The following is a 27943-nucleotide window of genomic DNA, read 5'->3' as shown; positions in this document are numbered from 1 at the left end:
CCCAAATTAATATTTAACTGTCTTTAAGCACACAGGTAACTTGAACCAACTGTGCATCTTAGTTTCTGCCTGAGCTTCTGGGTTTCTTCTCTTGGTCTGCACCAAAATGCCTGTCTCTCTGGTTTGAGGAAAACTTGGAGAGGCCCCTGGAGCCCGGAGCAGCCCTCTCTCCTAAGCACCAGGGCACCGCAGCATCAGTGATGGGCATGTTCACAAACGAACATGTGGTGTCAGTGTCCTTCCACTTCCTTAGCAACTTGGCTCACAGTGGCAAGCAAGCATAAACAGAGCCCCAGTTGGCACAGCGGCAGCCGGATTAAAAGGCAGGCAGAGAGGAGTCTGATAGACCTTTCCAGCCCTCCCACCCACCTGGTTGCGCTGCTGTTACTGGGAGTCTCTGTTACATCAAAGACAGAATGGAATCCTAACAGAGCTGCTCTGACACCACAGTTCCCACTAGGCAGTGAAGAACATGCACTCTGGAGCCTCCTGCCCCTTCTGAGCCCTGCGTGGCCCCACCGCCCTTCACCCGCACTGCTGCGCCTGTCGTGCGTGGGGTGGCATCAGGACCTTCCCCCAGGGGCTGTGAGCATGAGCTGAGCACAGGTCCCTGGGAGGGGCTCCCTCTGGGTCTGGCCGCACAGCCAGGTTCTACGTGGCCTGAACGGAGAGGCACTCGGGGGTTGAAAGCACCCCTAAAACATCTCATGGCCCTGCCCTGTGAATGCAAGAACTACAGGAAGGATGAAGGGGATAGAAGAGGAAGTGGAAATGAAGAAGAGAAGAAAATGCAGAAACAGGAAACAATGGGAAGGCGTCCGCGGACAGAGCAGTTGATGGAGGTGACTCGACCAGCCAGCATCGCCCAGGAACGCGGTTCCCCCAGCAGGACCCCAACGACGCGCTTGGCTTCTGAAACAATTTCCTGTCGTCTTCTTTTCCTAGGGCCACTGTAACAAAGGGCCACGCTCTGGGTGGCCTGGAAAACAGGTTGATGCCCGCAGCTCTGGAGGCTGAGATCCAGGTGTCATTTGGGCCCGTTCCTCCTGAGGACTCTGAGGGGAAACCTGTGCCAGGCTTGCTTCTGGCTCCTGGTGTCTCGCTGGTCGTCTTTGGAGGCCCTGGCTTTGCAGAGCATCGCCCTTCCTCTGCCTCCACCATCACATGGTGTCCTCCCTGTGTGCCTGCCTGTGTCCAGATTTCCCCTTCAGATAAAGACACAGGTCCTACTGGACCAGGGCACGCCCTACTGACCTCATTTCCATGAACTAATTGCATCGGCAAAGATCGTATTTCCAAATAGGGTCGTGTTGTGAGGTTCCAGGTGTCAGGACTTCAACATATTTTGGGGGGGAGCACAGCCCAACCCTAACCCTTAGCCATCATCTCAGGCAATACTAACCCCCAGCTGACCACCCTTCTGCAGTTGGGCAACCGAGGCCTGCTGCCCAGGAAAGGACTGTTTTGGCAACCTCACCCAGCTTCGGAAGGAAAAATAAAATTGGCTCTTTCTAGATCAGCGGTCCTCAAACTTCGAGGGCAGGGGTGATTCCTTTCATTCTCGGCTGTGTGCTCAGGGTCCAGAGCAATGCCTGGCACATGGTGGACACTTGGCACAAGTTTGCCAAATGAATGAATGAATGCGCTTTTGATTTGCCTATTGGTTTTATTCTCACATTTCATTTTCTTCTTTGTTCTTTTTTTTTTGATTGTCAGGGTTCACACATCAAATAGAATATTTAAAGACCATGTGCTAGAACTTCCGGTTGAAATGGAGGCGTAGGGAAATGCAGCTTGCCTCTTGGCACAACCACGGCAAAATTACAACTAAAATATAAAACAAACGTCACTCGGAACTGTCAGGAAATCAAGCCGTATGGAAGAATGACAACTAAGGAATTAAAGAAACCACATTCGTCTGGATGGGTAGGAAGGGCAGAGACTTGGAGACATGGAGACGTGGAGACGCTGAGCGAGCTGGTCCCAAACCCACGTGTGGTGGTTATAAAACAGAGGGATATCTTGGGAGCAAGTGATCCCAGCCCCACATCAGACTACCCAGCCCAGGGTTCTAGTGCCCGGAAGGTAAGTCCCCACAACTTCTGGCTGTAAAGATCCGGTGGGGATTGGGAGGGTGGAAGAAACAGCAGCATTCTCAGGCACCATATCTGAGTCACCATCCACCCAGATCACACAGTAGGCCCCGCCCTGACGATCACCTAAGGCCCCACCCAGGCAACGCCCTGATAACAGTGGCTTTTCCACGAGAAGGGTGGAGCTGGGCACAGGCTTCAGACCGTCCTAAATCTGCTCCAACAAGCAACAGCTGAGCCCAGTCCCATACCTCTCACCGAGTGGCCCCAGGCCTGACACAAGGAACGGCCATCTGCAGATCACTTTACAACTTAGTTCGAGGGGCCCCAGACAGAACACAGGTGGAGACTGACCTTGGCTTGCACCACCTTGGGAACCCCAGAGCCTGTGCACCAGGAGACGGTTATAGGCCACATTGGAGCACCACCCAACCACCTCCATAAGCCACGGAAGAAGGTGGGTGCTGGCCAGGGGCCACGGCCATTCCCACCAGCTGTCCGGCCTGGGTAAATCCCTTCGATTGACCTGCTGACAACAATCAAAACTCATCTACAAGAGGACGTACTCCGCCCACACAGAGGGCACACCTTGAGTACCTAGTCTGGAAGACAGAGGAGGCTGTGCCACTGGACCCTGCAGGACACCTACTCCATTAGGCCACTCTACCAAGGCAGGGATTCCTAGCAGCTCTACCTAGTACAGGGAAACAAACACAGGGAGGCTGCCAACACGAGGAGACAACACGGCCCAAATGAAAGAACAGATCAAAACTCCAGAAAGAGAGCTAAACAAAATGGAGATAAACAACCTATCAGATGCAGAGTTCAAAACACTGGTTATTAAGATGCTCAAGGAACTCACTGGGCACTTCAACAGTATAAAAAATGCCCAGGCAGAAATGAAGGATATATTAACTGAAATAAAGAACAATTTACAGGGAATCAACAGGGGAGTGTATGAAGCCAAGAATCAAATCAATGATTTGGAACATAAAGAAGAAAAAGACATCTAATCACTACAGCAAGAAGAAAAAGAATCCAAAAAAATCAAGAATAGTGTGAGGAGCCTCTAGGACAACTTCAAATGTTCCAACATTTGTATCATAGGGGTGCCAGAAGGAGAAAAGAGAGAGCAAGAAGTTGGAAACCTATTTGAAAAAATAATGTAAGAAAACTTCCCTAATTTGGTGAAGGGAATAGACATGCAAGTCCAAGAAGCACAGAAAGTCTCAAACAATACAGACACAAAGAGGGCCACACCAAGGCACATTGTGATTGAAATGCCAAAGGTTAAAGGTAAAGAGAATCTTAAAAGCAGCAAGAAAGAAGTAATTAGTTACCTACAGGGGAGTTCCCCTAAGACTGTCAGATGATTTCTTAAAAGAAACTTGGCAGGCTAGAAGGGATTGGCAAAAAGTATTCAAAGTGATAAAAAATAAGGACCTACAGCCTAGGTTACTGTATCCAGCAAAGCTGTTATTTAGAATCGAAGGACAGATGAAGTGCTTCCCAGACAAAGTAAAGCTAAAGGAGTTCATCCTCACCAAGCCCTTATGATAGGAAATGTTAAAGGGACTCATTTGAGAAAAAGAAGAGGACCAAAACTATGAACATTAAAAAGACAATAATAAATAACTATCGACAATTGAATCTAAAAAACAAACTACGCGAATAAGCAAAACAGAAACTGAATCATAGATATGGAGGCTATTGGGGTGGGGGCCAGTGGGAATGGAAGTCTGGGGGGAAAAAGGGGGAAGGAGAAGGTATGAGGAGGTACGAATTGGCAGGTATAGAATAGGCAGGAGGGTGTTAAGAGCAAGCATAGGCAATGGAGTAGACAAAGAATTTATGTGCATGACCCATGGACATGAACTAAGGAGGGGGACTCACTGGAGGGAGTGGGGGGATGCTGGGTGGAGGTGAGGAAAGGAGGAAAAATTGGGACAACTGTAATTGCATTATCAATATAAATAAATACATAAATATTAAACAGCAAAAAAATAAAAAAAATAAAGAACTGTTGAGATCTGGGAAATTGAGAACATAGCCTGACCACAGCAAAACAGGAACAAGGAACAGCATGCAAACAAAGGCTGAGCAGACAGCCTGCAGCACGTGAGTGCCCTACTTAGAGCAAGATAGGCAGATTGTAATCTGTTTAGTTTTGAATTTCGAAACTACATCCCGTTCCCATGCGCGGTCTCTGTCAGCAAATAGCTAACTGCCACGTCTGCTTCTGTTCAACGCTTGCTTGCTCATCCCTATATAAGGGCTTAGCTGTAAGCGCTCGGCGCGTCTCTCATCTGCAGCCCTTTTGGGCACCGTGTCTCCGGACACCCCGAGAGTTCGACCCCTGCGCAGGTTAAGCTTGGCCAATAAAATAAGATCAAAACCCTGAAAGGTCTTCGAAAATTATTCTCGCGTCCGGTGGATATAACAGAACCATGTGTTCTTTTTTGAGAGAAGCCAGTCAGTGCCACTGTGAGCATGGAATCTTTCCCTTGTCCTTCAGAAACAGGAGCTGAGAAGTACCAGCCCAAACAGCAGTCAGGGAGAGCCTGAAGTGGGAGTCCGAAGGCCAGGTGTCTGCTTCTGGCCCTGCCACCCAGCCAGGGGCTTGCCCCAGCTCCCAGTCTGCAGGCGTCTCAAACGAAACCCAGGGAGAGAGGGTCACGTCAATCCTGCTGCATCTACCACATTGCTGAGGGAGGTTCAAAAGGGCAAGGGATGTGGGAACCAGGCTGTCCAAGTGCAAGGCAGGTCCCAGCGCGGCTAGAACAGACTTGCCCACTGCTAGTCACGCACAGTGAACTGGCACACAGAGTCCTGTCCTGACCCATGCCTGCTGGCTCGGAGGCATGCTGGGCCCCAGGAAACATGAAGAAGCCTGAGGGACAGGATGGAAGGGACCAGGCTAAGCACAGGGCTGGTCCCCAGAATGCAGCCAAGATGCAAATTCATCTCAGCCTCCCCAGAACGAGGAGAGGCGCCAGCAGGATTTTCTCCCTACAATGATCAGAGCCAGGAAGGGGGCTGTACCCTGGTTTGGGTCTGTCTAGACAACAAGAAGACCCAAAATGGTCACAGGGGGAGCACAGTGCAGGTCCGCCCCTCCAGGGCAGGCACAGCCCAGCAGGCTCTTTCCAAGAACATTGCATCTGGGGGGATTCCATCCACATGAGTGGTGGTTCCAGCGGCCAGGAGAAGTGGGGCGGGGCGGGGGCCACTCAGTAGCCATAACAAAAAAACAACTCAGAAGAGACATAATATAGGACTTCCACTCATCTGCATTTACGATGGCAAAGTAACCCTAGGACACAGGGGTGGAGGGCAAAGACCGTGTCTAGGTTACACAGACTAAAGTCCTCGTGGTACTTGGCTTCATGCTGCACCCTGTCGCTGTCTTCTCTGCTCAGCACGCTCTTCCCCCAGCTCCTCCTGGCCTCTCCTCCTCACCCAACCAGGCGGCCTGGTACCAATTTCTTCACTTCCTTGACTTTTCTTCCAAAGTGTGTTTCCTAATTTGTAACCGGTTAATGTCTGTCTCCCTGTTGCCTGGCAAGTCACACGCACAGAAGTCTCTTGATAGATATTTGTTCAGTAAAGGACCTTAGATGTTAACTAACAAAGGAGATTCCACTAAATGTTATTCCATAACTACCACACAACCAACAAACGTCGTATCCCCTGAGTGATCAGGAGCCATGTGATGTAAGTCAAACACACCCTTGGCAAATTTCACAGCACATAACTTCCCAAAAAGCCACAGGCAGGACACTGCCTGAAAAGTCTCCAGTCAACAGAGGAAGGCAGCCAAGTGCAAGGTTAGGGCCAAGGACTCTGAAGTAAGAATGTTGGGTTTGTTAAGCAGGAATGGTCACAGCAGCATATTTGCCAGAGCCGGCTTGTAAAAACAGCCCAGGGTGCTCCGACTGATGGATGGATAAGCAACATACAATCTAGCCATGCAATGAAATATTATTCAGCCATGAAAATAATGAAGACCCTACACATTACAAAGCCTATAGACTTCAAACACCAAGTGCAAGAAGTCTGTCACTAAGGGCCACGCAGCACAGGATCCCATCTGTGCGAAATGTCCAGAATAGGCAAATACGTAGAGACAGGAAGTAGACTTGTGGATGTCGGGGTGGGGTGGGCGGGTGACAGCCAGTGGGCATGGGCTTCCATTTTGGACTGTGTGTAGGGGGTGGGAGATGCACTGGACTTAGAGAGAGGTGATGTTGCTTGTATTCATGAGTATACTTAAGACCACTGAATAGTATATTTATAAAGGGTGAAAGTTGTGATATGAATCATATCTCAATTTAAAAAAAAAAAGGAGCCCTGGCTGGTGTAGCTCAGTGGATTGAGCACGGGCCTATGAAAAATGGCCGTTCAATTCCCAGTCAGGGCATATGCCTGGGTTGCAGGCCAGTTCCCAGTAGGGGACCCACTAGAGGCAACCATACATTGATATTTCTCTCCTTCTTTCCTTCTCTTCCCCTCTAAAGATGAATAAATAAAATGTTAAAAAAAAAAAAGAATGCCTGGGTTCAAATTCTGTCTTCCCACATCCCAGAGGCATGACCAAGGGCAAGTCACTCAACCTCTCTGTGCCTCGGTTCCTTTATCTGCAAAGGGGGCTTGGAGCAATACCAACCCATGCCAGCCTTTGTTACACTGAATTTACCCATTCCCCCCTAGGGGATGGTCCAGCCATCTGAGGGTTAGACAATTCATGGAGGCTCCCCCAAAGAGGACAATATGGATATCTGATCACTTTTTAAACATTTAAAAAAATTATTTATTCATTTGAGAGAGGCAAGGGAGAGAGAAGTACTGATTTCTGATGTCCCACTTATTGATGCACTCAGTGGTTGACTCTTGCATGAGCCCTGACCAAGGACTGAATTCACAGCCTTGGCATATTGGGACGATTCTCTAACCAACTGAGCTACCTGGCCAGGCTCTATTTTTTTTTAAGAGCCTGATCCTATGGTTAATGTTAATATTGTGGAGATTGGAAGATGCACATCGCCCACCCACTTCCGGCCATCACGGAGTCCGTGCTCCCAGGCACTCCGGCACACATCATGGTTCTTAATCTGAAAAAAAGTTCTGTCTGGTGGTACTACTTTGCCCTATTTAACTTAGCTTGGTCCCTGAGCTTCTTCATCAAAGGCTATGTAGCCGCTAGTCTCAGAGCTGGAGGAGGTCTGCTGTGGAGGAGGTCGGGATGGTCCAGGGTCCATGCTCTCAAACGCCCTGTGGCACCGCCTCCTGACCCTCCAGTGTTTAGAGCATGCCTCGGGGCACAACTTCACTGCCCCCGACTGGGCCTGAGCCAGCCAGTGGGATGCCCTCCCTGGTTGCCCCCTGGGTGACAGAGTTCATGGTGAGGAAGTGGCATAGAAAGGAAAACACAGGTAAGAAAGGAGACGGAGAAGTAAAGTGGAATAGAGGGAAGTAATGGAGGAAGGGCAAGGAAGAGGGATGGAGGACCCGGGAATGGAGAGGAGCCTGCAACAGGATTTGGTGAAATCCAGAGCCGGGTCTATACCAACTGGGGTCATCTAGCTCCTTAAGATCTAGGTAAGATTGAGTGGTATGTCCATGCAATATCCTGTCCACAGATCAGGTCACTGTCCCCTTCGAACTTTAATTTGCATCTTCTACTGAATCCTGGTCTCCTCTTCCATGTCTTTAGGATATTCTTTTTTTTTCAAGATTTTATTTATTTATCTTTAGAGGGGAAGGGAAGGAGAGAGGGAGAGAAATATCAATGTATGGTTGCCTCTCTGCGTCCCCTGCTGGGAACTGTCCTGCAACCCAGGCATGTGCCCTGACTGGGAATCGAACCGCGATCTTTTGGTTCGAAGGCCCGTGCTCAATCCACTGAGCTACACCAGCCACGCTAGGATATTCTTTTACTTCAAATCGAACATAAGACTCATCCCCTTGATACCTCACCCATGCAGCAGCTCCAAAGGTCAGGCTGCTTCACACAACAAAACTTTTATGAAGGTCAAGGGTTCCTAAGGTAGGAGCTGTCTCAGCACAGCACAAAGAAAACTCAAAACCACACGATCCACCTCTGATTCCTAAAGTCTTCTCAGCCACTAGCAGTCTCTCACCTGTCACACGATTCCTTCCACACCAGCCTCCTTCTCTCCTTTACCTACACTTCTCAGATTATAGAAAAAGGATGAATGTAAAGAGCTTATTTTAAAATGATTAGTACAGTCATACTTGTTTAAAAGAAGAAAAAAGCTTAATTATCAATCAATATTGGTTACTAGAATAAACTACGGTGCACTCAAAATGAAGAAAGTTAACCAATTCTTAAAAAGAATGTCACACATTCACATGTCTTGGCTCTAAAAACTCCATGATTTATCAACAGGTGAAAAAAAAAACCCAAGGTAAGGTAAAACACAGTATGTTCAGTCTGATAGTAGATTTCATTTTTATAAACATGAGTGTAAGGATTTACAAGAGCTATGGCATGTACGTAAAATAATTTCACAAAAATTTGGATAAGATGCAAACAAAAGTGCTAAGAGCATTTTTTTTCTGAGGGGCTTGCACTGGACTAACAAAGAAAAGTTTGATTTCTTACTGTTTTTCAATATTTTTTCCAAATGAATATCAGAGGGGACAGCTCATAAAATTTGCCAACACAATGAAATGAATTGACACAAAGGAACTCATTGAACCACCCAGGAATGGAAAACGTTGCTAATGTAAACTACAAGCCACGCATGGCTCTGTTCAGAAGCTGTTTCTCTTCCCCACCTGGGCCAGACTGTGGTAACCATGGTGACCGTGCTGAAGCTCAGGCAACTCACCAGAGACAGGGGCTTTCTCCGGAGGCAGTTGATGCCGCCAATGAAGACCATGTTGGGCATCACGGGTTTGGGATATTGCAGCACGAAGTCAGTGCGCAGCAACCAGATGGACACAGGGCTGACCAGGTCATATGCTGTGACGGTGGTCTGCAGAATCTCGGAGGCGACCTCTAACCCGGTTTTGACAAAATAGTGACAAAGTAATCGTTCCTCCAAGTGGGTGATGTGGTTCCGCACCCTCTCCCAGAAGGTCATGGTGTCTGAGAAGCCCAGAAGGCCTCGAGGGACGTAGGAGAGGGGACTGGGGCACTGGGAGCCTTCCTCCAGATGGTGGCAGAACATGCCACTGGTGAAGACCACAGATGGCAGTGAGAAGTACTTGGCTACAATTAAGCCACACAGATCAAAGGGATCTAGAAACACTGCATCAAAAGAACTGTCTTCTATGTATTTCACCAATTTTCGGTCATTAAACAAGCTCCTACAGTGTGAAAAAAAGTAGTCAAAAACAAGGTTGGCTGGATTCGTTAGCAGAGAATATATACTGCTTCCCTGAGTCTTCCAGCGGGAGTCAGCGAAAACCTTGAACTGACGGTTCAGGTCCTCCAGAGAGTATGATGTGGAGTAAGTCTTCACTGTGTATTTGGACGAGACTTCCAGGCGCCAGTTCACCTCTGGCCTGACCAGGACCACCTCATGCCCTCTGAGGGCAAGGCTCTCCACGGCAGGGCGCATGGTAAACCAGTGGCTCCCGTCCATGGGTATCACCAGCAGCTTGCCAGCCTGGGCGCAGCCAGGTGCCAGCAGGAGACACGCACATAGAGGAAGGAGTCCTGTCCACACCGCACGAGCCATGGGGTAGCGGCTGCCCCGAGCCAGCCAGCCGCCTGGATTCGAAGTTCCGTGACAGATACTGTGGGCGGAAGAAGCACGGGCACAAAACCTGCCCCAGGGCAGGGCATATATACTCATGAACACACACACACACACACACACACACGCACTCATTGCCAATGATTTACTCAGCACAATATAATGAGTGATAGCATTTACCCAGCTACCTTCTGACGTCTTTCGCAGATAAGAATAGTTCTGATCTTTGCCTGGGTGGAAATCGTGCCCTGCACTGCAATGCCGGTTTGCAAAAAGAGTTATTAAGCAACAATTTTTGGACCCTGAGTACTCAGAGAGACAAAAAGGAAAGTCAAGTTCAATAAAGCTGTGTTTCGGGAGCATGTCTGAAAGGAAAATCTGGATATTACCCTCAGACCACCGAAGTCTCTGCCTAGAGACTGACATCCCCAGTTTCAAGGACTGACTGGACGCCCCCGACCGCTGACTCCCCCTGGCAGGGGAGCCACGTGGCACAGGGGCTCCGTGGTGCCTGGCCCGGCTGCTCTCGGTCCATTTCCGAACACTCCAAAGCATCCGAAATGGTGAGACGGGATTGACAACCCTGCTGATGAGCCCAGTCTCCGTGTACCGTTCCAGGGCTGAGGTGGGTATGAGAGTCACCCATTTTGCATCGATACCCCTGGATTCGTCCCCTGTAGTAGGTGGTCACCTGCCCACTGCTTCCCAGGAGCCCTCTGCTGGGACTCTTGACTCCTTCCTCCCACGACCTTCTGCTTAGACCTCTGCTGCGGGCTCGCCCCCGCAGTCTGGGGCCCTCCACATCCCACCAGGCAGGCCTGGAGGGCAGGGGCATCTCTCTTTCTGTCTGCCCCCTCCTCCGACAGTTCCCGGGCCATGCCTCACCCGGGGAGCATGCGAGGAACATCTGTTGCCTGGGACTGACTTCCATTTTGCAAGTGTCGGAGGGAACTTTGTGGGTGAGCTCATGGGGAAGGAGGAGCCGCGTCGGGCTCTTTCCCAAATTCCCCGGCTACTGCTGGAAATTTGCTGGGTCAACATTTACCTTAGTGACAGGGGACTTTCTCGGGAATGTCTGAAAAATGAAAATGGGGGCCAGTAATCTACTCTCCTGGGAGGCTTTACTGCATCAGTAAAACAAAAAACAGAAAAACAATAGAAATTATCAGTGAACCTCAAAGCTGCTTCTTTGAGAAAGTGAGTAAATGCGATAAAACTTCAGCCAAACTGGTCAGAAAAAAGGGGAGAAGGGAAAAAATGACCAACATTGAGAATGAGAGGGATGTCATCATCAGAGGTCCTGTAGCTATTAGAAGCATAATAAAAAAATATCATGAACCAATTTATGCCAATATATTCTGCGGCTCAGACCAAAGGGACAAATTCTTATCTATGAGAGTTTAATGAAGAAGAAATAAATAAGCTGAATGGAAATAACATCTGTGTCTTTAAAATGAAATTTAATTTGCAATGCAAACTTTCCCACAAATGAAACTTCAATCCCAGATGGTTTCACTGATGAATGCCACCAAACATTAGGGCAAGAGATAATACAGATTATCCTTTCAGAATGCACTCTGGAATACCGAGACCACTGTTAGGCCCGGAATTAGATAAAAGTAGCCAAGAGGAACCTGAGGCAGGCTCCAGACTGTCTCAGCAAGGAAGATAGAAAGTACAGAAAGTACAAAGAGTGCTGAACAAGATAACCGCCTTGTGCATGACCTTGTCTTTGCAGAAAAGTATCCATTGTTGCAAGCAGAGAACATAGCCATGTGTGTTCTCTCGAGATAGCCAATTGCTAACAGCTACGTCTGCTTCTGTATTTGCTTGCTTGCTCACCCCAATAAAAACCCTAGGCTGTAAGCGCCAGGCGCGACTCTCATTTGCAGCCTCTTGGCACCGTGTCTCCGGACACCCCGAGAGTTCGCCCCTGCTCAGGTAAAGCTTTGGCCAATAAAGTTCCGTCTTAAACTCCTGAAAGCTTCCGACCATTTGTCGCTCGCGTTGGTGGATGCCACAACCACGAAAGCACAAAGAACATTTTGATTCAGTCGATGGCACAACAGAACTGGACCTCAAAACCAGCACCGCCACCTACCAAAACCAGATAAAGCTGTTGCAAGAAGATAAAACTGCAGACCAATGCCTCTCATGAACATAGACGCAAAACTTCAAAAAGAAATCTTAGCAAATCAAATTCAATAATGTAAATGTACATGCACATATAAAACACATGTAATATATAAAATGTAAAAGGATAATACATTGCAACCAAGTGGGGTTCTTCCAGAAACCCAAGGCTGTCTTAACAAAACAGGGAAGTCCTGTGTGCCTCTGGGGGACTGAACAGTGGTGTGGCCGTGACTTAGAGAGGCAAACAGGCACCCATCGCACACCCGGCCACCCAGAATTAAGCATAACGAAGGGCCCCGCACCGTGCGTGCCTTTGACATGTGAACTAAGCAGTCTGGAGCCACTGGGAACAATATTCCTCAGCCTTGATCATTCCAGAATTGGGGAACAAGCAAGTAGGGGACACCCCTATCATTGAGAGCCTGCTAAAGCGTTCCAACCAGCAGTCCTGACCCGTCTCTCCGCCCTGCCTCTTCTTCCACAAAACCCCAGTGCACGTCCCGCCTAGGCTCCCCCTGGCTCCTGCTCCTTCTGCCTCCTGACCTGCCCTTGTGGCCCTGTGTAGCTTGTGCCCTTCATGTCTCAAGGACCTGTGATGATAATAAATTTCGTTTTCCTGAGCCTCTCCGGTGTCTCCCCTTGTAGCCAAGCCTAACGAACCAGCACATAAACAAACACAGAATATCTCTATACAGACGCTTGTTTGTGAGCATCCATTGCAACTGTGTTTATCATTTGAAAACCTGGAAATAGCCCTGGTTGGTGTGGCTCAGTGGATTGAGTGTTGGCCTCTGAACTAAAGGCCACGGGTTCAATTCCCAGTCAGAACACATGCCTGGGTTGTGAGCCAGTAGTGGGTGCTTAAGAGGCAACCACACATCAATGCTTCTCTTTCTCTCTTTCTTCCTCCCTTCCCCTCTCTCTAAAAATAAATAAAATCTTTAAAAAAATAAAGTGATTAACGCCGTCTTCTAAAACATTTTTAAAAGATTAACTATCTATCCACATTAGTTAGTTGAATGAACTACAGTGAATCCAAAATGAAGAATTTTATGCAACTCTTAAAAGGAATGCCACGCAATTGCCTGCATTGGCTATAGAAAGTCCATGGAATACGAGCGAGCGAAAATAGGAAGATAAGGGACGACGTGTCCAGTCTGATAGTGGATTTCATTTTCATAAGTGACTGGAATTTCCATTAGCTAGATGCATATATATGTGAAATAATTTCATAAAAATTGGAAGAGATGTACACAAAACTTCTAGGAACAGGATCCTAATGTGTTAGCACTGCATTAATAAAAGGAAAGTTTCATTTCTTATTGTGTTTTTCAATCCTTTTTTCCCCAAACAGTATTTTAAAATGCAGCCTGGAAATTGTAAACAACTTTCGTAATTGTATACAAATGAATATCAGAGGGGACAGCTCATAAAATTTGCCAACACAATGAAATGAATTGACACAAAGGAATTCATTGAACCACCCAGGAATTGAAAACGTTGCTAATGTAAACTACAAGCCACGCATGGCTCTGTTCAGAAGCTGTTTCTCTTCCCCACCTGGGCCAGACTGTGGTAACCATGGTGACCGTGCTGAAGCTCAGGCAACTCACCAGAGACAGGGGCTTTCCCGGGAGGCAGTTGATGCCGCCAATGAAGACCATGTTGGGCATCACGGGTTTGGGATATTGCAGCACGAAGTCAGTGCGCAGCAACCAGATGGACACAGGGCTGACCAGGTCATATGCTGTGACGGTGGTCTGCAGAATCTCGGAGGCGACCTCTAACCCGGTTTTGACAAAATAGTGACAAAGTAATCGTTCCTCCAAGTGGGTGATGTGGTTCCGCACCCTCTCCCAGAAGGTCATGGTGTCTGAGAAGCCCAGAAGGCTTCGAGGGACGTAGGAGAGAGGACTGGGGCACTGGGAGCCTTCCTCCACATGGTGGCAGAACATGCCCCTGGTGAAGACCACAGATGGCAGTGAGAAGTACTTGGCTACAATTAAGCCACACAGATCAAAGGGATCTAGAAACACTGCATCAAAAGAACTGTCTTCTATGTATTTCACCAATTTTCTGTCATTAAACAAGCTCCTACAACGTGAAAAAAAGTAGTCAAGACTACGGTTAGACCGAGGCATTAGCAGAGAAGATACACGGCTTTCCCGAGTCTTCCAGCGGGAGTCAGCGAAAACCTTGAACTGACGGTTCAGGTCCTCCAGAGAGTAAGATGTGGAGTAAGTCTTCACTGTGTATTTGGACGAGACTTCCAGGCGCCAGTTCACCTCTGGCCTGACCAGGACCACCTCATGCCCTCTGAGGGCAAGGCTCTCCACGGCAGGGCGCATGGTAAACCAGTGGCTTCCGTCCATGGGTATCACCAGCAGCTTGCCAGCCTGGGCACAGCCAGGTGCCAGCAGGAGACACGCACATAGAGGAAGGAGTCCTGTCCACACCGCACGAGCCATGGGGTAGTGGCAGCCCCGAGCCAGCCAGCCGCCTGGATTCGAAGTTCCGTGACAGATACTGTGGGCGGAAGAAGCACAGGCACAAAACCTGCCCCAGGGCAGGGTGTATGTTCATAACAAAAAACAAACGAACAAAAATTCCCAAACCACTCATTGCCAATGGTTTACTCATAGGAACTTAGTGAATAATATGTTTTCCTGGGTTGTTTCCCAGATAAGAATAGTTCTGATCTTTGCCTGGGTGGAAATCGTGCCCTGCACTGCAATGCCGGTTCGCAAAAAGAGTTATTAAGCAACAATTTTTGGACCCTGAGTACTCAGAGAGACAAAAAGGAAAGTCAAGTTCAATAAAGCTGTGTTTCGGGAGCATGTCTGAAAGGAAAATCTGGATATTACCCTCAGACCACCAAAGTCTCTGCCTAGAGACTGACATCCCCAGTTTCAAGGACTGACTGGACGCCCCCGACCGCTGACTCCCCCTGGCAGGGGAGCCACGTGGCACAGGGGCTCTGTGGTGCCTGGCCCGGCTGCTCCCGGTCCATTTCCGAACACTCCAAAGCATCCGAAATGGTGAGACGGGATTGACTATCCAATGTTGCAGGTTTTGGGAAAAAATTTTAAATTGTTGTTGGCAAATTTGTTATAAATCTGAGGTTTTTCTAAAATTAAATTTTTATTTAAAAAAATTCAGCGACTAGGAAAAAATATTTGCGGTGCATCTATGATGTGTAAAATACAGAAAGAATTCTCAAAATTAAAGATTATGAAAACAAAAGAAAAAGAATTTTTAAAAATCAGCCACAATCTGAGCAGACATTTTACTAAAAAAAAAAGAAAAACAACAAAGAATAAGAAAACATAGAGATGGCCCACACATAAAAAGATGCTCAATGTTTTTAAGTCATTAAGGAAATTAAATTGGACACAATTTACTTTACACACCCATTAGAATGACTAGAGATAAAAAGATGACTCGTGCCATGTGGAGGAGCGGGAGCCCTTGTGTGGCGCTGGGGGACTGCACAGTGCTGTGGCAATGACTTAGAAAGGTAAACCGGCACCCAGCGCACACCCGGCCACCCAGAAGTAGGCATAGCGAAGGCCCCCGCACCGCAGGCCAGGCACCCCTATCACTGAGAGCCTGGTAAAGCCTTCCAACTAGCCAGCCCCAACCTGTCCTCCCGCTCTGCCTCTCCTTGCACAAAACCCCAGTGAAGGCCCCAGCCTAGGCCACCACCCCGCCCTACCCCTTGTATCTTGCTCCTTCTGCCTCCTGACCAGCCCTGGTGCTGCCCTTGTGGCCCTGCATGGTGTCTGCCCTCGTGTCTCGAGGACCTGTGATGATAATAAACTTCGTTTTTCTGAGCCTCTCCTGTGTCTCCTCGTGTAGCCACGCCTAACGGACCAGCACATAAACAAACACAGACTATCTCTATACAGACGCTTGTATGTGAGCATCCATCGCAACTGTGTTTGTCACATGAAAAACTGGAAACGGTCCAGACATCCACCCACAGGCGAATGGACAGACAAGATGGGTTTTGTCTGCACGATGGAACACTTCTGGGCAATGGAAAAAGAGAAAAAAAAAATAGAACAAAAAGAGTGAATGTGAACAGCAATGATGAATTCCAAAATAATTCTGTAGAATAAAATATGCCAGACCAAAAAGAAAGAAAGTCCATACTGTGTAATTCCTTGCATACAGAATTCTAGAAAATGCAAACTGATCCATAGTGACAAACGGCAGATCAGTGGTGGGGTGCTGGAAAGGCAGGGAGGGGTGCAGAGGAGAACGGGGCATGGAAGAGCAAAGGTGGAAGGGTTACACGTGGGTGTGGGGGAACTTTTCCAGGCTGTTAGGAGTTACATTGTGTCCCTCCCCACACCCCATAGAAAAGGTATGTTGCAGTCCTAACCCCCTAGATCAGGATATAACCTGACACGGAAATAAGGTCATTGCAGATAGAATTAGTTAAGACGAGGACACACTGGAGCAGAGTGGGGGGCCCCCATTCCAGTGTGAGCCATGTCCTTGCAGGAAGAAGGCCCCAGGAAGACAGGAGCAAGCAGGAGAAGGCCAAGCGATCCGAGAGACCAGAAGCAGCAGGAGCCAGAGAACCACATGAAGCTGGGAAGAGGCAGGGAGGATTCTCCCCTCAGTGCTCAGAGGGAGCGAGGCCCCGCCAGCCTCCTGATGTCAGACTTCGGCCCCAGAGCTGTGAGACCACAGTATTCTGGGGGTTGAAGCCCCCCACCAGTTTGTCGTCCTTTGTTTACAAACCACACGGAAGTGGGTCCACAAGTGGGGGTCTGTGTATCTGAAACAAAATTTCCACGTTGCTGCGTTCCTCCTAAGGACCCTGACTTTTGTACCCACTTGTGCTTTATTATTGTTCTTTTCCCTTTTTCCTCTCTTTTTAAATGCTGATTACTACCCCTCCCAATTTGTTAATCTACTAATAAGGGTATGACTTTTGGCTTGAAAGATTCTTGTTTATAGCATTGGGTACAGATTGCCTAACAAATAGATTAAGTAACACAGCATAGGTAAAGAATCAAAAACCACCAATGAATGACATTGCAAGTTTTTCAGGCCAGGGCCGTGGTGTTTTTTTGTTTTGTTTTTTACCTTACACCAACCCCTTGCATCAAAATCCCAATTTTTGCCAAAGTAATCACGAGCCCTGAAGGAGCTGGGCCCGGATTAGTGCAGCAGGGGTGGGACCCACAGACGTGGGGGGTCCCCGTGGGATTCCTGGAGAGAGTGGGGCCTGTGGGTTTGCTGCCATTCCACTGAACGGCAGGAGGCCCCACGACTATATAAACTTTTAGTGAAAATGATTTTTTAGAAGACCACCTAAAATTAAGTATGGTTTTGAACCCCATTCATTGCCTGGACCTCCCCTCTTACCAACATGTCCCTTCTTGAACCCACGTCTGAAGCAACCTGTTTTATCTGCAGACATCCCAGACTTAGGGGAAGCTCTTTCTTATAATAACAAGTCAAAAGCTGCTCCCCTGGTCCTAATTTATTTGTTCGGACCATACACTCTGATAGCATTCAAATGTTACCTCACCAGCTCCTAGAATCTAAGAACTCCCACTCTAGCTGGGCTCTTTTTCCTTTCCCAATCTGGTTCAGTAAATGCCATGTTCATCTACCTAGAGTTCTAAGTAAAAATGTACAAGCTATCACTTCCCACAGCCCCTCCATTCCATCTCTATCAGTCAGGGCCCCATCAGAGAGGTGGAACCCCCAAAGACACAAACCGTCAGGGATTTGTCCTAGGGTTTTGACCCCTGTAGGAGCTGGTTGAAGGAGTCTCTGTAAACAGTCTTTACCTCTGATGCTGGAGCTTCAGGACAGCAGGGTGGGTGTTCTGGAAGGGCGGATGGGTGTGCTGTAGGGAAGAGACGAGGAGCTCGGACCCCCAAGGATGAACTGGAATCCACAAGAAGGGACTAGAACCTTGGACTGTTCTTATTGCCTCCAACCTTGATGACGTGAGTGTCCCCGCAGGAAAACTCTGTGCTCTTCCTCACAGAGCTAAATGCACACCTGTCCCAGGTGTGGGAGGAGCTGAAGGAAGAGCCAGGGAAAGGAAGGGCGGTTGCAGGTCCAACTGCTGCTTTATGCCAAGGAGGTGAGTCTGCAGATAGGCGAAGATGCCTGCAGGCTACAAAAGTGTCCATCTCAAACTGCTACATGTAAGAAAACAAAACTGGCTCTTGCAATTTCAGGCAAAAATGTCTCTGACTAACCCTAATTAGAAACATCCAGGGAAGGAAATCTGGGAAGCAAAACTCAGCTCAGCCCAGTTGACACATTACAAAGCCACCACATGACCAAGTCCTGTCCTATCTCCAAAACCCCTGTCAGGTCTGCCCCTCTCTCTACTGCTGGGACATCACTTCTCTATCATCTCTTGCTTGGACTCCAAGAACAGCTTCCTAAACTGGTCTTCTCGCTTTACGCTTGCCCTGCAGACAGGAGCAGAGTGGTGTCTTCAAACAACAGTCACAATGCTGTCTTTTGCATAAGACCACTGAATGGCTGCCCACTGCAACTGCAAAATATCCTCGCCTTGGCCACAAGGTGGGTGAGTCCAACTTCCCTCCACCTCTTTAGCCAGCTTCCATTTGCTTTTTCCACTCATTCAAGGCCTCCTTCCTGAATCTTGAATGGGACAGTTTCTTCCCCATTTCAGGACTTTTTATCTGCTGTTTTGTCAGCCTAAAAGGGTCTTTCCTGGACTCTTCATATGCCTCCTCATTGGTTAGTTATCCTCTAAGTCAGCATCAGGGGCAGCCCTGCCTCTATCCTTGCATTTACTGTGACATTGCTCTGTTATTTCCCTCAAGTTACTTACCGCTGTCGCTATCATCTGGCTTTTTCTTACTTTCCTCCACTAGAAAGTGAGCGCCATGAACTTAGGGACCCATGTTAGTCTGATTAATATTGTCTCAAGCATCTAGTTCTGTGCCTGCCACTTAGTAGATGCTTATTAAATAAATACAGATGTTTACTGGATATTTGCTAAAGAATGAATGAATACATGAGTGAAAAATAAAAAGCAACTCATCGCTCCTTACCAGGGAATGACCGAACCTCAGCCTGAGTAACTGATCCAGCCCTTCTCTGGGCCTTTTTCTTCTACAGAGCAGCTTTTGCACCACCCACAGATCTGTCTGGCTTCTCCTAATCCCTGCCACAGTCACACTCTGGAGTTTCCAGGGCTGATGCCCTTAGTTTGGAGACGTCTCAGCCTCCCTGCCCACAATTGTTCTGGTTTGAACAGCCTGAGTCCTGGTGGAGCCAACCTTCCAGTGCTCATTCCTAATCAGGGAATGGAAGTTTGAGGAGTATCTACTATTTGGATGAGGGGGATGAAGCATGGCTGACAATGGAGAAGAAGCAAAGGGCAGAAAGAGAAGCAGCAAGAGAGAGTGCAGTGGGGCCAGGAGGAGTCATGAAGAGGAGGCTGCGGAGGGTGACGTGAGGAGTGAAGGGGACTAAGAGTGAGGACTGGCTAGTCCCACTCTGTTCCTCCCTCTAGACCTTTGGCCTTTTAACTGCCCTTGGTTCTTGCCCTGCCAACTCCCTGGGGCTGGCATTCACTTGGACTTCTGCGAGACAGCTGTTCTTCTCTCCCACCTCTAGCTCAAGCCCAGGCGATCTTCTCCCTGTCTCCCTCATTCATTCTGGGGTGGAGGCTGGACTGGGTCCGGGAGAGGCCAGAAGCAGAGCCTACTTACATAAGCGACTGAAACAGTCCACCGGAGGTATTCAAGTCTGCAAGAGGAAGTGATTTTGACACATTTTTAGTGTACTCGTGTGCATGGCATGCCACTTAGAGCTTGTGCAGACAAAATAAACATTGACAGGTATTATAAGGAGTCAAGGTTACGGGGGAAGTGTTTCACTAGAGATAACTGGAAAACGTCTTTGAATGTGCATGGCAAAGTTGAAGCCCTTAACACAAATGTTGCCGAGGTTTAGGTAACCTGGGAATTAGCCATTACCAAGACAAGTGATCTTTGCGTACTCCACTGCAACTAATAAGTACACATTTTAAATGTGACTGAATGAGTGGTCGGCTGACCTAGAGAGCCCACGGACCTGGGAACCCATGATCTGACAAGGAGCAAGCGCTGCCCTCCCACCAAGACGCCCGAACTTTCCGGGCAAAAGAACTACGTTGCCCAGAAGGCCGCGCGCAACAGGCGGTGCTCGCGCAAGGCATTCTGGGAGGAGTAGTCCGCGCGTTCCAGAAAACGCTCACGCTCGGGGCTGCGGGAGACACGCCTACGCCTATACGGTGGCACTTTTTGTGGGGTGCGACGGTTCTCTTCGAGTTTTGGCCGGGGCGGGGGTCTGGGCTTTAGGCAGTAAGTGGAGCTAGCGGCCGCGGTTTTCGGGAGGGACGCGGGAGGCCTAAGGGGACCCTGTGGGCGGCACGGCCTGAGGAGGGGGAGACGTGGCGGCCTCGGACCCCTGAGTTCCTGCGGCTCGGCCGGAGGTCGGCCTCCTCGCGACCCTGGGCCCCGCGGTGGCTTGGAGGGCTTGAGGGCCTGGCCTTGGCCGGGAGTGGGAGAGACAGGCGTCCAGACAATGACCTGGAGGTCACCCTTCCATTTTGTGCGCTTCCGAGGAAAGGGTTGGACTGGAAAACATTAGCATTCCAGCATTTCGTGTCGTCCGGGAACTGCGCTGGGAGCTTTGCCTGTCTCCTCTCCAGGGGTCCCTCCGCCACTTCAGCGGGTGGCTTAGGTCCCCGGAGCTCACGTTGGCATCGCTGGACAGGGATGATGAGAGGGCCTTTTGCTCAGTAATTTTTGCCGCAGCGTTTCCCGCCCAGCGACCCTCCTCCGGCTCTCCAGCTTGCGCGTAGCTGCAGTGAAGGTCAATTTGTTCCACTGGATTCATTTCAGGGCCGTAATCTGGTACGAGGAGTGTGAGCAGCAGAGATTGTAGGACGTGATTGGCGGTCCCCGGCCCTTGTCCGCGCTCTGAGTCTAAGATTGCCTTTGCCACCCCGGCAGACTAGGTGTGATGATGGGTTTTCTTTCTTTTTTCTTTGCCGATGCACCTTTTAAAAAGAGCTGCCTTCACCGTGGGTGAGCCAGACCCTGTGCGCTAAGTGCCTTTCCGTAGTTCTGTCCTGTGATAGTCTAAGTGGCCATGCGTGACAGGTGGAGTCCCCTTTTAGGAATGAGGACTCCGGGTTAAGTAACTTGCCCGGGGTCCCCGGGGTCGTGTGCCACAGGGGTGAAAAAATCCAGGGCTTGACGCCTCCAAAGCCCAAACAACCCGTGTGCTTTCCAAGGAACGACTTAAAATCCATCTCCCAGTTAGGGAGATGTGGGGGAAGTTTGCTACAAAAATAAAAGCATTTTATAACAAGTCATATTTTTTCGGATAGCATTTAGTTTTCACAATGTTTGGGGACCTATTTGAAGAGGATTGTTCCGGTGTATCAAATAAGTATGGAAAAAGGAAGAAATTAAAGACCAAAGCATTGGAGCCCCCTGCTCCTAGAGAATTCACCAATTTAAGCGGAATCAGAAATCAGGGTGGAACTTGTTACCTCAATTCCCTCCTTCAGACTCTTCATTTCACACCTGAATTCAGAGGTATGCTACGTTACATGCACTTGATTAGTAATATGTACCCTCTTCTGCGTACATAATTAATTTTGCAAGAGCAGAAAGAGACAAAAACAAGACAGTATCTTAAAGGTGTATTCTGCAGCGTGCGTTTACTAAGAAAACACATGATCTGAGTATGAATTTTAATTATCTTAAACATTATGTAATGACAGTAATGTTTAGTAACAAAATAAGAAATGAAGGCAGTATTTCTCATTCTAATTTAAAGGACGACATCGAGACAATTTTGTTGTAAGCGCTGGCCTTCATTATTGTTGCACTATTTGCATTTTGAGTTGTAAAATTTCTCCAGAGTGATAAACACGTAAGCCACAGGCACCCAAAGCAGTTATATCTTGCCTTTTGGAATGGGGAGGGGCGTCACATTACTTAATACAGTCCATAGTCCTTCATCTGCACTTTTGAAACGGAGGAAACTGACAGCCTCATCTGGTGTGAGGCCTCCTATAGCTCAGTTCTCTCCCTTGGGTGAATAGTCATTAATTTGTTGCAATAATGCTAATCTCTTTGATTAGCCAATACTGTTTGTCCCAGACCCTGAGGGTGGGGCAAGGGGGGAGGTGTAATGTTACCATAATACCTTCATAGTACCTTTCTAAGTAGTTTCTTCATAGTACCTTTCTAAACTCTGGAAGTAGTAAATTCCAAAGACCCAAGAAGTCAGACCAAGGGATCCCGTGCAAGGAACAGAAACTCACTCACATCTGCTCAGTTTGGAAGGACATTTATTGTCAGAACATAGGGGGCTCCCAGGAAAGACTTACGGGAAGTAAGGCCAACCATAGTGGACCTTTCATTTCTTGCGCCTGTTTCTCTCCACCTGTTCGTCCCATTCCCATCTCTGCACACTCACTTCCTCCGCAGGAGTCTTACTCCCTGTTGCCTGGATTTCATTGTGAACACCACTCTGCCTTCACGTGGCCCTGAAGGGGGTTCCCGGCTCTGCTTGGCCCTGTAGCTCAGCTCTCCACAGTGTCTATATTCCGAGGACGGACAGCCTGGGTCATCCTGTATCGACTTTGCCAAATGCCCCTTCCCACCACTGCACACTTATCAAATCTTTGTGACATGTTCTGTTGCTTTTAAGCTTAGAAAGACCTTCTGACTCCAGAGATTTAGTAAACATTTACCCTTACCCCTTCCCAGGGCTATTCTAATGGATTGGGCTGAAAGTGGGACTTGAGAGTGGGGCCTCTTGTCCTTGACTCCATCCCCTCTGTAAAAAGTATCTCCCTGACGTATTCAGTAATCCCACCATTAGAACTTTTCAGCATGAATAAGCAGATTCCTAGGGGAGTGAGAACTTTTCCAAGTTTCAGTGTAATTGAAGTTTAAGGGCAACTTGAAGTAAAAAAGTAGCCTTAAAAAGAGACTGAGGTCGGTGTTCAGGTTGGGGTGGTCATGGAGATACCACTGAGCAAGAACAGGGCTGAGAATCCCAGGACATTGTTCCCTAGCAGAGGTGACAGGCCCAGTGCATGGGTTGGCATCGTGGTGCAGATCCTGCACTCGTGAGGCCTGGCATGAATCCTGATGTTCCTGGGAGGGGAGGCACAATTTAGAGTAAGAACTGGGGGAGAGAAATCTTGTAGCTTTTTGCAACCATATTGTATGGAGTAGGGCTAGATGGGGTCCACTGCACTCCCAGGGCAGTGTAGCTGAGAGCAGCGGGAGGTGACTGTTAAAGTCCTGGTGTAATTTTTGTGCCTTCACCTTTATGTCTGTGGTTCATGTAGCCCAGCTCCTCCCAGGAACTCAGGAGGGGTAGAGACCTTATAACAGTGATCACTAGGCCATGGTGGCCAGCAGTAGGAGACAACACCCATCCTACCTTCTCTCCGTGGAGTGTATCAGAGTTTCCTAGTAGGAGCTCCTCTCCCGGCTTGAATATAGACTTCCCAAAAGTTCAGATGTCTCTCTGTTGGATGAAGTAGATAGATGTTGGACTGCAAAAAAAATCCTGGAGACTGGCACTGGGTCACCAACTTATTTTTCCAGCTAAGACCGCCGCTGCCTGTTACCACCCTCAACACAGGAAGGACATGTACACACCCAAAAGAGGAAGAACATGGCCACAGACTCAGAGGTGGTCCTTCTCAGAAGAGGATGGCCAGAAACCTCACGTGTAGCTTGTTATTGATCACATGGAACATTGCTATATATTTGTTACATTTCCTAATATTCCTTATGTGGCTGTAGGGACCCACTGCCTTAGGCAGTAGGAAGCCATCACAGATTTCTGACGTTACTGTTTTTAGTTTTATATGCATAATTTCCCTTTTATAGATCTTTTGTACTGAAACCCTAGCATGCTCTTTATAGTCAGTGGTTAAAAATAACGTTACCAGAAAGTAAAATGTGTACAGTAAGGGTAGAAATATCGCCACAGTCACATTTCTGAATTGTTAACTGATTTTACTTACTGGTGGTCTTATTTTTCTAACATGAAATAATATCATTTACATCTCTGATTCTACTTTTATTTAGAAGCTTTATTTTCTCTTGGCCCAGAAGAGCTTGGTTCTTTAGAGGAAAAGGATAATCCTGATGCAAAGGTACTAAATTTATGATTTACATGTTTTTTTGCACTATCAAGGGGATGTTTCACAAGGAAGGAATTAAGTTTCTTATAGAAATCAGTAATTTTATTAATTACCAAATATGATTCTTATTTTCAGAGAGTGACTTGGCTCATTCCCTACTTGTAATGGAATTTTCCTTCCAAAAAGCCATTACTTTTCCAAATGGAACGTTGCTGCAGCTTGATAGACATACCTCACTTCTACTCTGTGTATTCTCTCTTTGGGTGAAGGGAGTATTTGCAAATCATCCACACTAGCCAGCCGAGAACTCTACTTAATGCACTTATTTGTAACAACAAATAGAGACCAGTATTCTTTCAGTTTGGTATTCTGGAAGTAAATTGAGTGAGGAATTGCTTTATCATAAGTGCAGATCTAATCATGTTCCTCCCCTGCTTAAACATTGTTCAGAAGTTTGTTGCTTTCTGGCTAAACTCGGTACTTCTTATGAGGAATCAGCCTTCCATGACCCAGCCCAATGCGTCTCAGAACCCCTGTGCCTCAAAGGGCCAGTTTCTGTGTGTGTGTGTAATTCCTAGCCTGCTGCGGGTCATACTTCTATGGGATGCAGTAAAGATGTTGTGGCAATGTCAAATTGCCATAGATGTTCCTAAAGGTGGATTCCCCCTTTAGACACTTAAATGTGGTGCAGACCAGGCTCTGAGCAGCGCCCTTTGCCAGCCCAGCCCTCACCACCCCCAATAAGGCAGGACTGGGCTTGGAGCCTACAGGAAGAAAGTGAGGCAGGGTGCAGCCAGCCCGTGACTGGGAAACTCCGCTGGGGAGTATGTCTTTTCGGAGGTATTTTCGAGAATGAACTGTTAGAGCACAGGTGTCAAACAAGGCCCGCAGGCTGAATCCAGCCCTCTACCTTGTTTTATCCAGCCGGCACCTTGTCTCTACCCAGCAGCAACGCCAGGCTTTTTGTCCCTAATTAAGGAGTATTTACATTCATACAGTCCTAACTACGCTCAGCCCTTTGAAGGGAACCGTGAAGCTGATGTGGCCCCTGGTGAAAATGAGTGTGACGAGTCAGTATTAGAGACTTAAATTACTGTTAGTCTGTAGTCATTTGAGTAGTCTATTAAGGCCTCTGGGTTTTAACATTAATCTGAACTATATCAAGGTAGAAAACTCCAAATACCTAAAACATTTTGGATTGAATTTTCAAAGAAAAATGAATCTTAGCTAGAGATAGTTCACTCTTTGTACTAAGATATTTATAAATTCTCTCCCGGGTGAACTGAATGAACTAGGAGGTATATAAGAAAACTAGTGTGCAGTTCTTTTAAATAGCCCCAACCAGCACCGAAGAGGCTCGTTTAGAGAAGCATTCGTTCTCCCACAGGTTCGCATCATACCTTTGCAGCTGCAGCGGTTGTTTGCGCAGCTCCTGCTCCTAGACCAGGAAGCTGCCTCCACGGCGGACCTCACGGACAGCTTTGGGTGGACCGGCGACGAGGTATGAAGGTCCACCTCCCCAGGAAAAGCTACCAGCAATAAAGAGTAAACACGGGGTTAATGTGTTATCTGACTTCTTCAGTTTTGTTTTAGGGGCTCAAGGTATTTTTTAAATATTTGCTTCTCTCATTTTAAATACTTACAAGTCAGAAATATATTTACGAACATTTGCTGTTTGAAAGATTTATGAACGGTTGTGATTTGGGAGCAGTAAGAGGGTTGTGGATGCAAGGAAAGTATGAGAGCTGTTTTATGCAATTTACACCCTGAGAATATTTATATGGTCTGTACCTATTACATGGAAATTACCATTTACGTAGCAAACTGCTCCAAAAGCTCAGAAGCTGACTGGCAATAATTCCGTCTGCCTTTGTAGCATGCGCTGGTGTGTTCGGATTTGAACATGTGCTTCAGGTGAAACTGTGAAACTGTCCTTGGCAAGCCTTTGCACTCTCCTGCCCTGCCTTTGCCCCCCGACTCTCCTCATTGTCTGCCCACCTTCTGTTGTAAGACTTTGTCTCATTTTTCTGTTTGCATCCCTGAAGGCTATTTCACTGTATACATACACAGAACATTTGTCAGCAACAAGTAAAGGTGCTCGTTGTCAATAGCTGTTAGCTGTATTAAATCAAATAAAACCAAGTCTGTGATTTTTTTTTTACAGAATAGGTGTGCTCTTGTAAGACACAGGTCTGGGAGACTATCACAGAATTTAAAGAGGCAGGGATCAGAATGGTGTTATGTTGCCTTCACCACTCAACTCCAAACTATGGTCTTCTTCGAACAGAACACTCCTTTAACTAGGCAGCGCTGTGTGGTTGAAGAGGTAGGGCCTGGGCTTTGATGTCAATGGGTTAATAGTACATTCCCCAAACAGAATGTTCAAGTTCTGGTGGGGGGGGGGCAGTGCTTAGGCTTAATTCCTCTTTCTTTCCTTGTTTTAAAAATAGCCACTTAATACTGAGACATAACTCACATGTCCTAAGATTTCCTCTTTTAGAGGGTTCTATTCAGTGGGCTTTTACTGTATTTGCAGAGTTGTGTAACGATCACCACTATCAATTTTAGAACCTTTTCCCCACTCCACACCCATTAGCAGTGTCCCTCCCCCAGTCTTTTCCCCCCAAGCCCCTGGCAACCACTAATCTGCTTTCTATCTCTGTGGGCTTGCCGTTCTGCACATTCGCAGACATGGACTCTAGGGGTACATATGAGCATTTCATTCCTTTTTATTGCCAAGTAATGGTCTATTGGATGGATATTCCACATGTTTTTTTTAAATCTAGTCATCGGTTGATGGATTTCCCTTTGTTTTGGATAATGAGCTCCCACTAATTTTTTTTTTTATTTCATACTAGTTAAAGCTGTGAAAACCTTCTTTATTTCTAAATAAAATCTTGCAGGGAACCCTTTTGGACTGGACTTGCAGTGGCAGACAGGGTCTCTGAGACACTTTGGGCAAACTTAGGATTATTCAGAAACAGAGCTTGAAAACTTCTGCACTGCCCTCCCCATCAGAGCCAGTGATGCTGAAGAAGTGTACATCCTCCAGGGTCGTGTGTGTTTGAAATGAAAAGAGGAAGGAAGGAAGAGATCCTGAGTCCTCCATCTTGCCCCACTTTTATCCACTTCGTCAGCTTCTCTTTACATGAAACTTACCTTTAAAATTGTCTTCCTTCACTGCCTCTACTTCCCCTTATTCCTCCACCTCCTTTCTCCCTTTCGTGTCAGAGTCACTCATGACATCCACGCGCCAGGTCCACATGCCAGGTGCTCTGCTCCCAGCGGGCTCTTAGTCGCACTCAGCCGCTCCTGCTCCTTCTCAAAGCGCCAGCTGCCGCCCTCTGGCTCTGGGGCCGCCTCTTGCTGACCTTTCCCTCTCCTCCACTTCAGGTGTCGGTGGACCCCTTGGCTTTGGTTTACGCATTGTCTTGAAGGAGTGGTTCAGTCTACTCATACACAGATTAAAGCAAGCTCCAGTGGAATTTTCTCAGTAGCCCTGTGTTAGCGTTGCTCTAGTTGGTCTGTGGGTCAAAGCAGTAAATTTCAGCTCTTTTTCAAACGCTGATACTCGGACTGTTCACCAGTCCCTCTGATCTGAGTGAGATTTCGTAGTGGGCGCTTGGTGCCTATGCTATGGCCCTGCACATGGTTCCCACGGGAATAAATGCGCTCTCCTGTTGTCCGGTCGAGTTACGCGCACACACTGACTGCGGCCGGTGCGTGTTTTTGTTTTGTGATAAAAATAAAAAGTAGGTGGTGATCTTCTAACCTGTCTCAGCCCCTTTAGATTAGTCATCCTT

At 47.7% G+C, this 27943-nt stretch overlaps 2 protein-coding genes and 1 long non-coding RNA gene across 9 annotated transcripts in view; 1 reads left to right on the top strand and 2 right to left on the bottom strand.

The window, feature by feature from the left end:
• The window catches only part of LOC119061001 (UDP-glucuronosyltransferase 1-6), a 59878-nt gene extending 45430 nt beyond the window's left edge, over positions 1–14448 (bottom strand). The window contains exon 1 of one of the 2 annotated variants that reach the window (XM_053655211.1): positions 13570–14448. In XM_053655211.1, the coding sequence (XP_053511186.1) occupies positions 13570–14424 (855 nt within the window). In that variant the 5' untranslated portion in view covers positions 14425–14448. Of the gene's footprint in view, positions 1–8947; positions 9836–13569 lie in introns of those variants that run through there. The other variant, XM_053655210.1, reaches the window with a different exon arrangement.
• Positions 14449–17767: 3319 nt separating this feature from the next.
• LOC128625843 (uncharacterized) lies at positions 17768–23636 on the bottom strand. Of its 2 annotated transcripts, none has more exons than XR_008389672.1 (3): positions 23429–23636; positions 19684–19720; positions 17768–17828 (listed from the first exon to the last, which is right to left on the bottom strand). It is a non-coding gene; the product is annotated as an uncharacterized LOC128625843 (long non-coding RNA). The 2 variants fall into 2 exon arrangements; XR_008389671.1 differs by having other exon boundaries at positions 17795–18007.
• USP40 (ubiquitin specific peptidase 40) overlaps positions 19727–27943 on the top strand; it is a 73781-nt gene continuing 65564 nt past the window's right edge. For 2 of the 5 annotated variants that reach the window (XM_053655206.1, XM_053655202.1), the window contains exons 1-4: positions 20191–20316; positions 21351–21561; positions 24085–24152; positions 25528–25641. In XM_053655206.1, coding sequence (XP_053511181.1) covers positions 21366–21561; positions 24085–24152; positions 25528–25641 — 378 coding nt within the window. In that variant the 5' untranslated portion in view covers positions 20191–20316; positions 21351–21365. Of the gene's footprint in view, positions 19813–20188; positions 20317–21350; positions 21562–24084; positions 24153–25527; positions 25642–27943 lie in introns of those variants that run through there. The other 3 variants (XM_053655204.1, XM_053655203.1, XM_053655205.1) reach the window with 3 other exon arrangements.

The sequence above is a fragment of the Artibeus jamaicensis genome, unplaced genomic scaffold, assembly GCF_021234435.1.
Source record: "Artibeus jamaicensis isolate MK-2021 breed Jamaican fruit bat unplaced genomic scaffold, CSHL_Jam_final contig_944, whole genome shotgun sequence".
Classification (NCBI taxonomy): Eukaryota; Metazoa; Chordata; class Mammalia; order Chiroptera; family Phyllostomidae; genus Artibeus; species Artibeus jamaicensis.
This window is presented reverse-complemented; position numbering and strand designations above follow the sequence as displayed.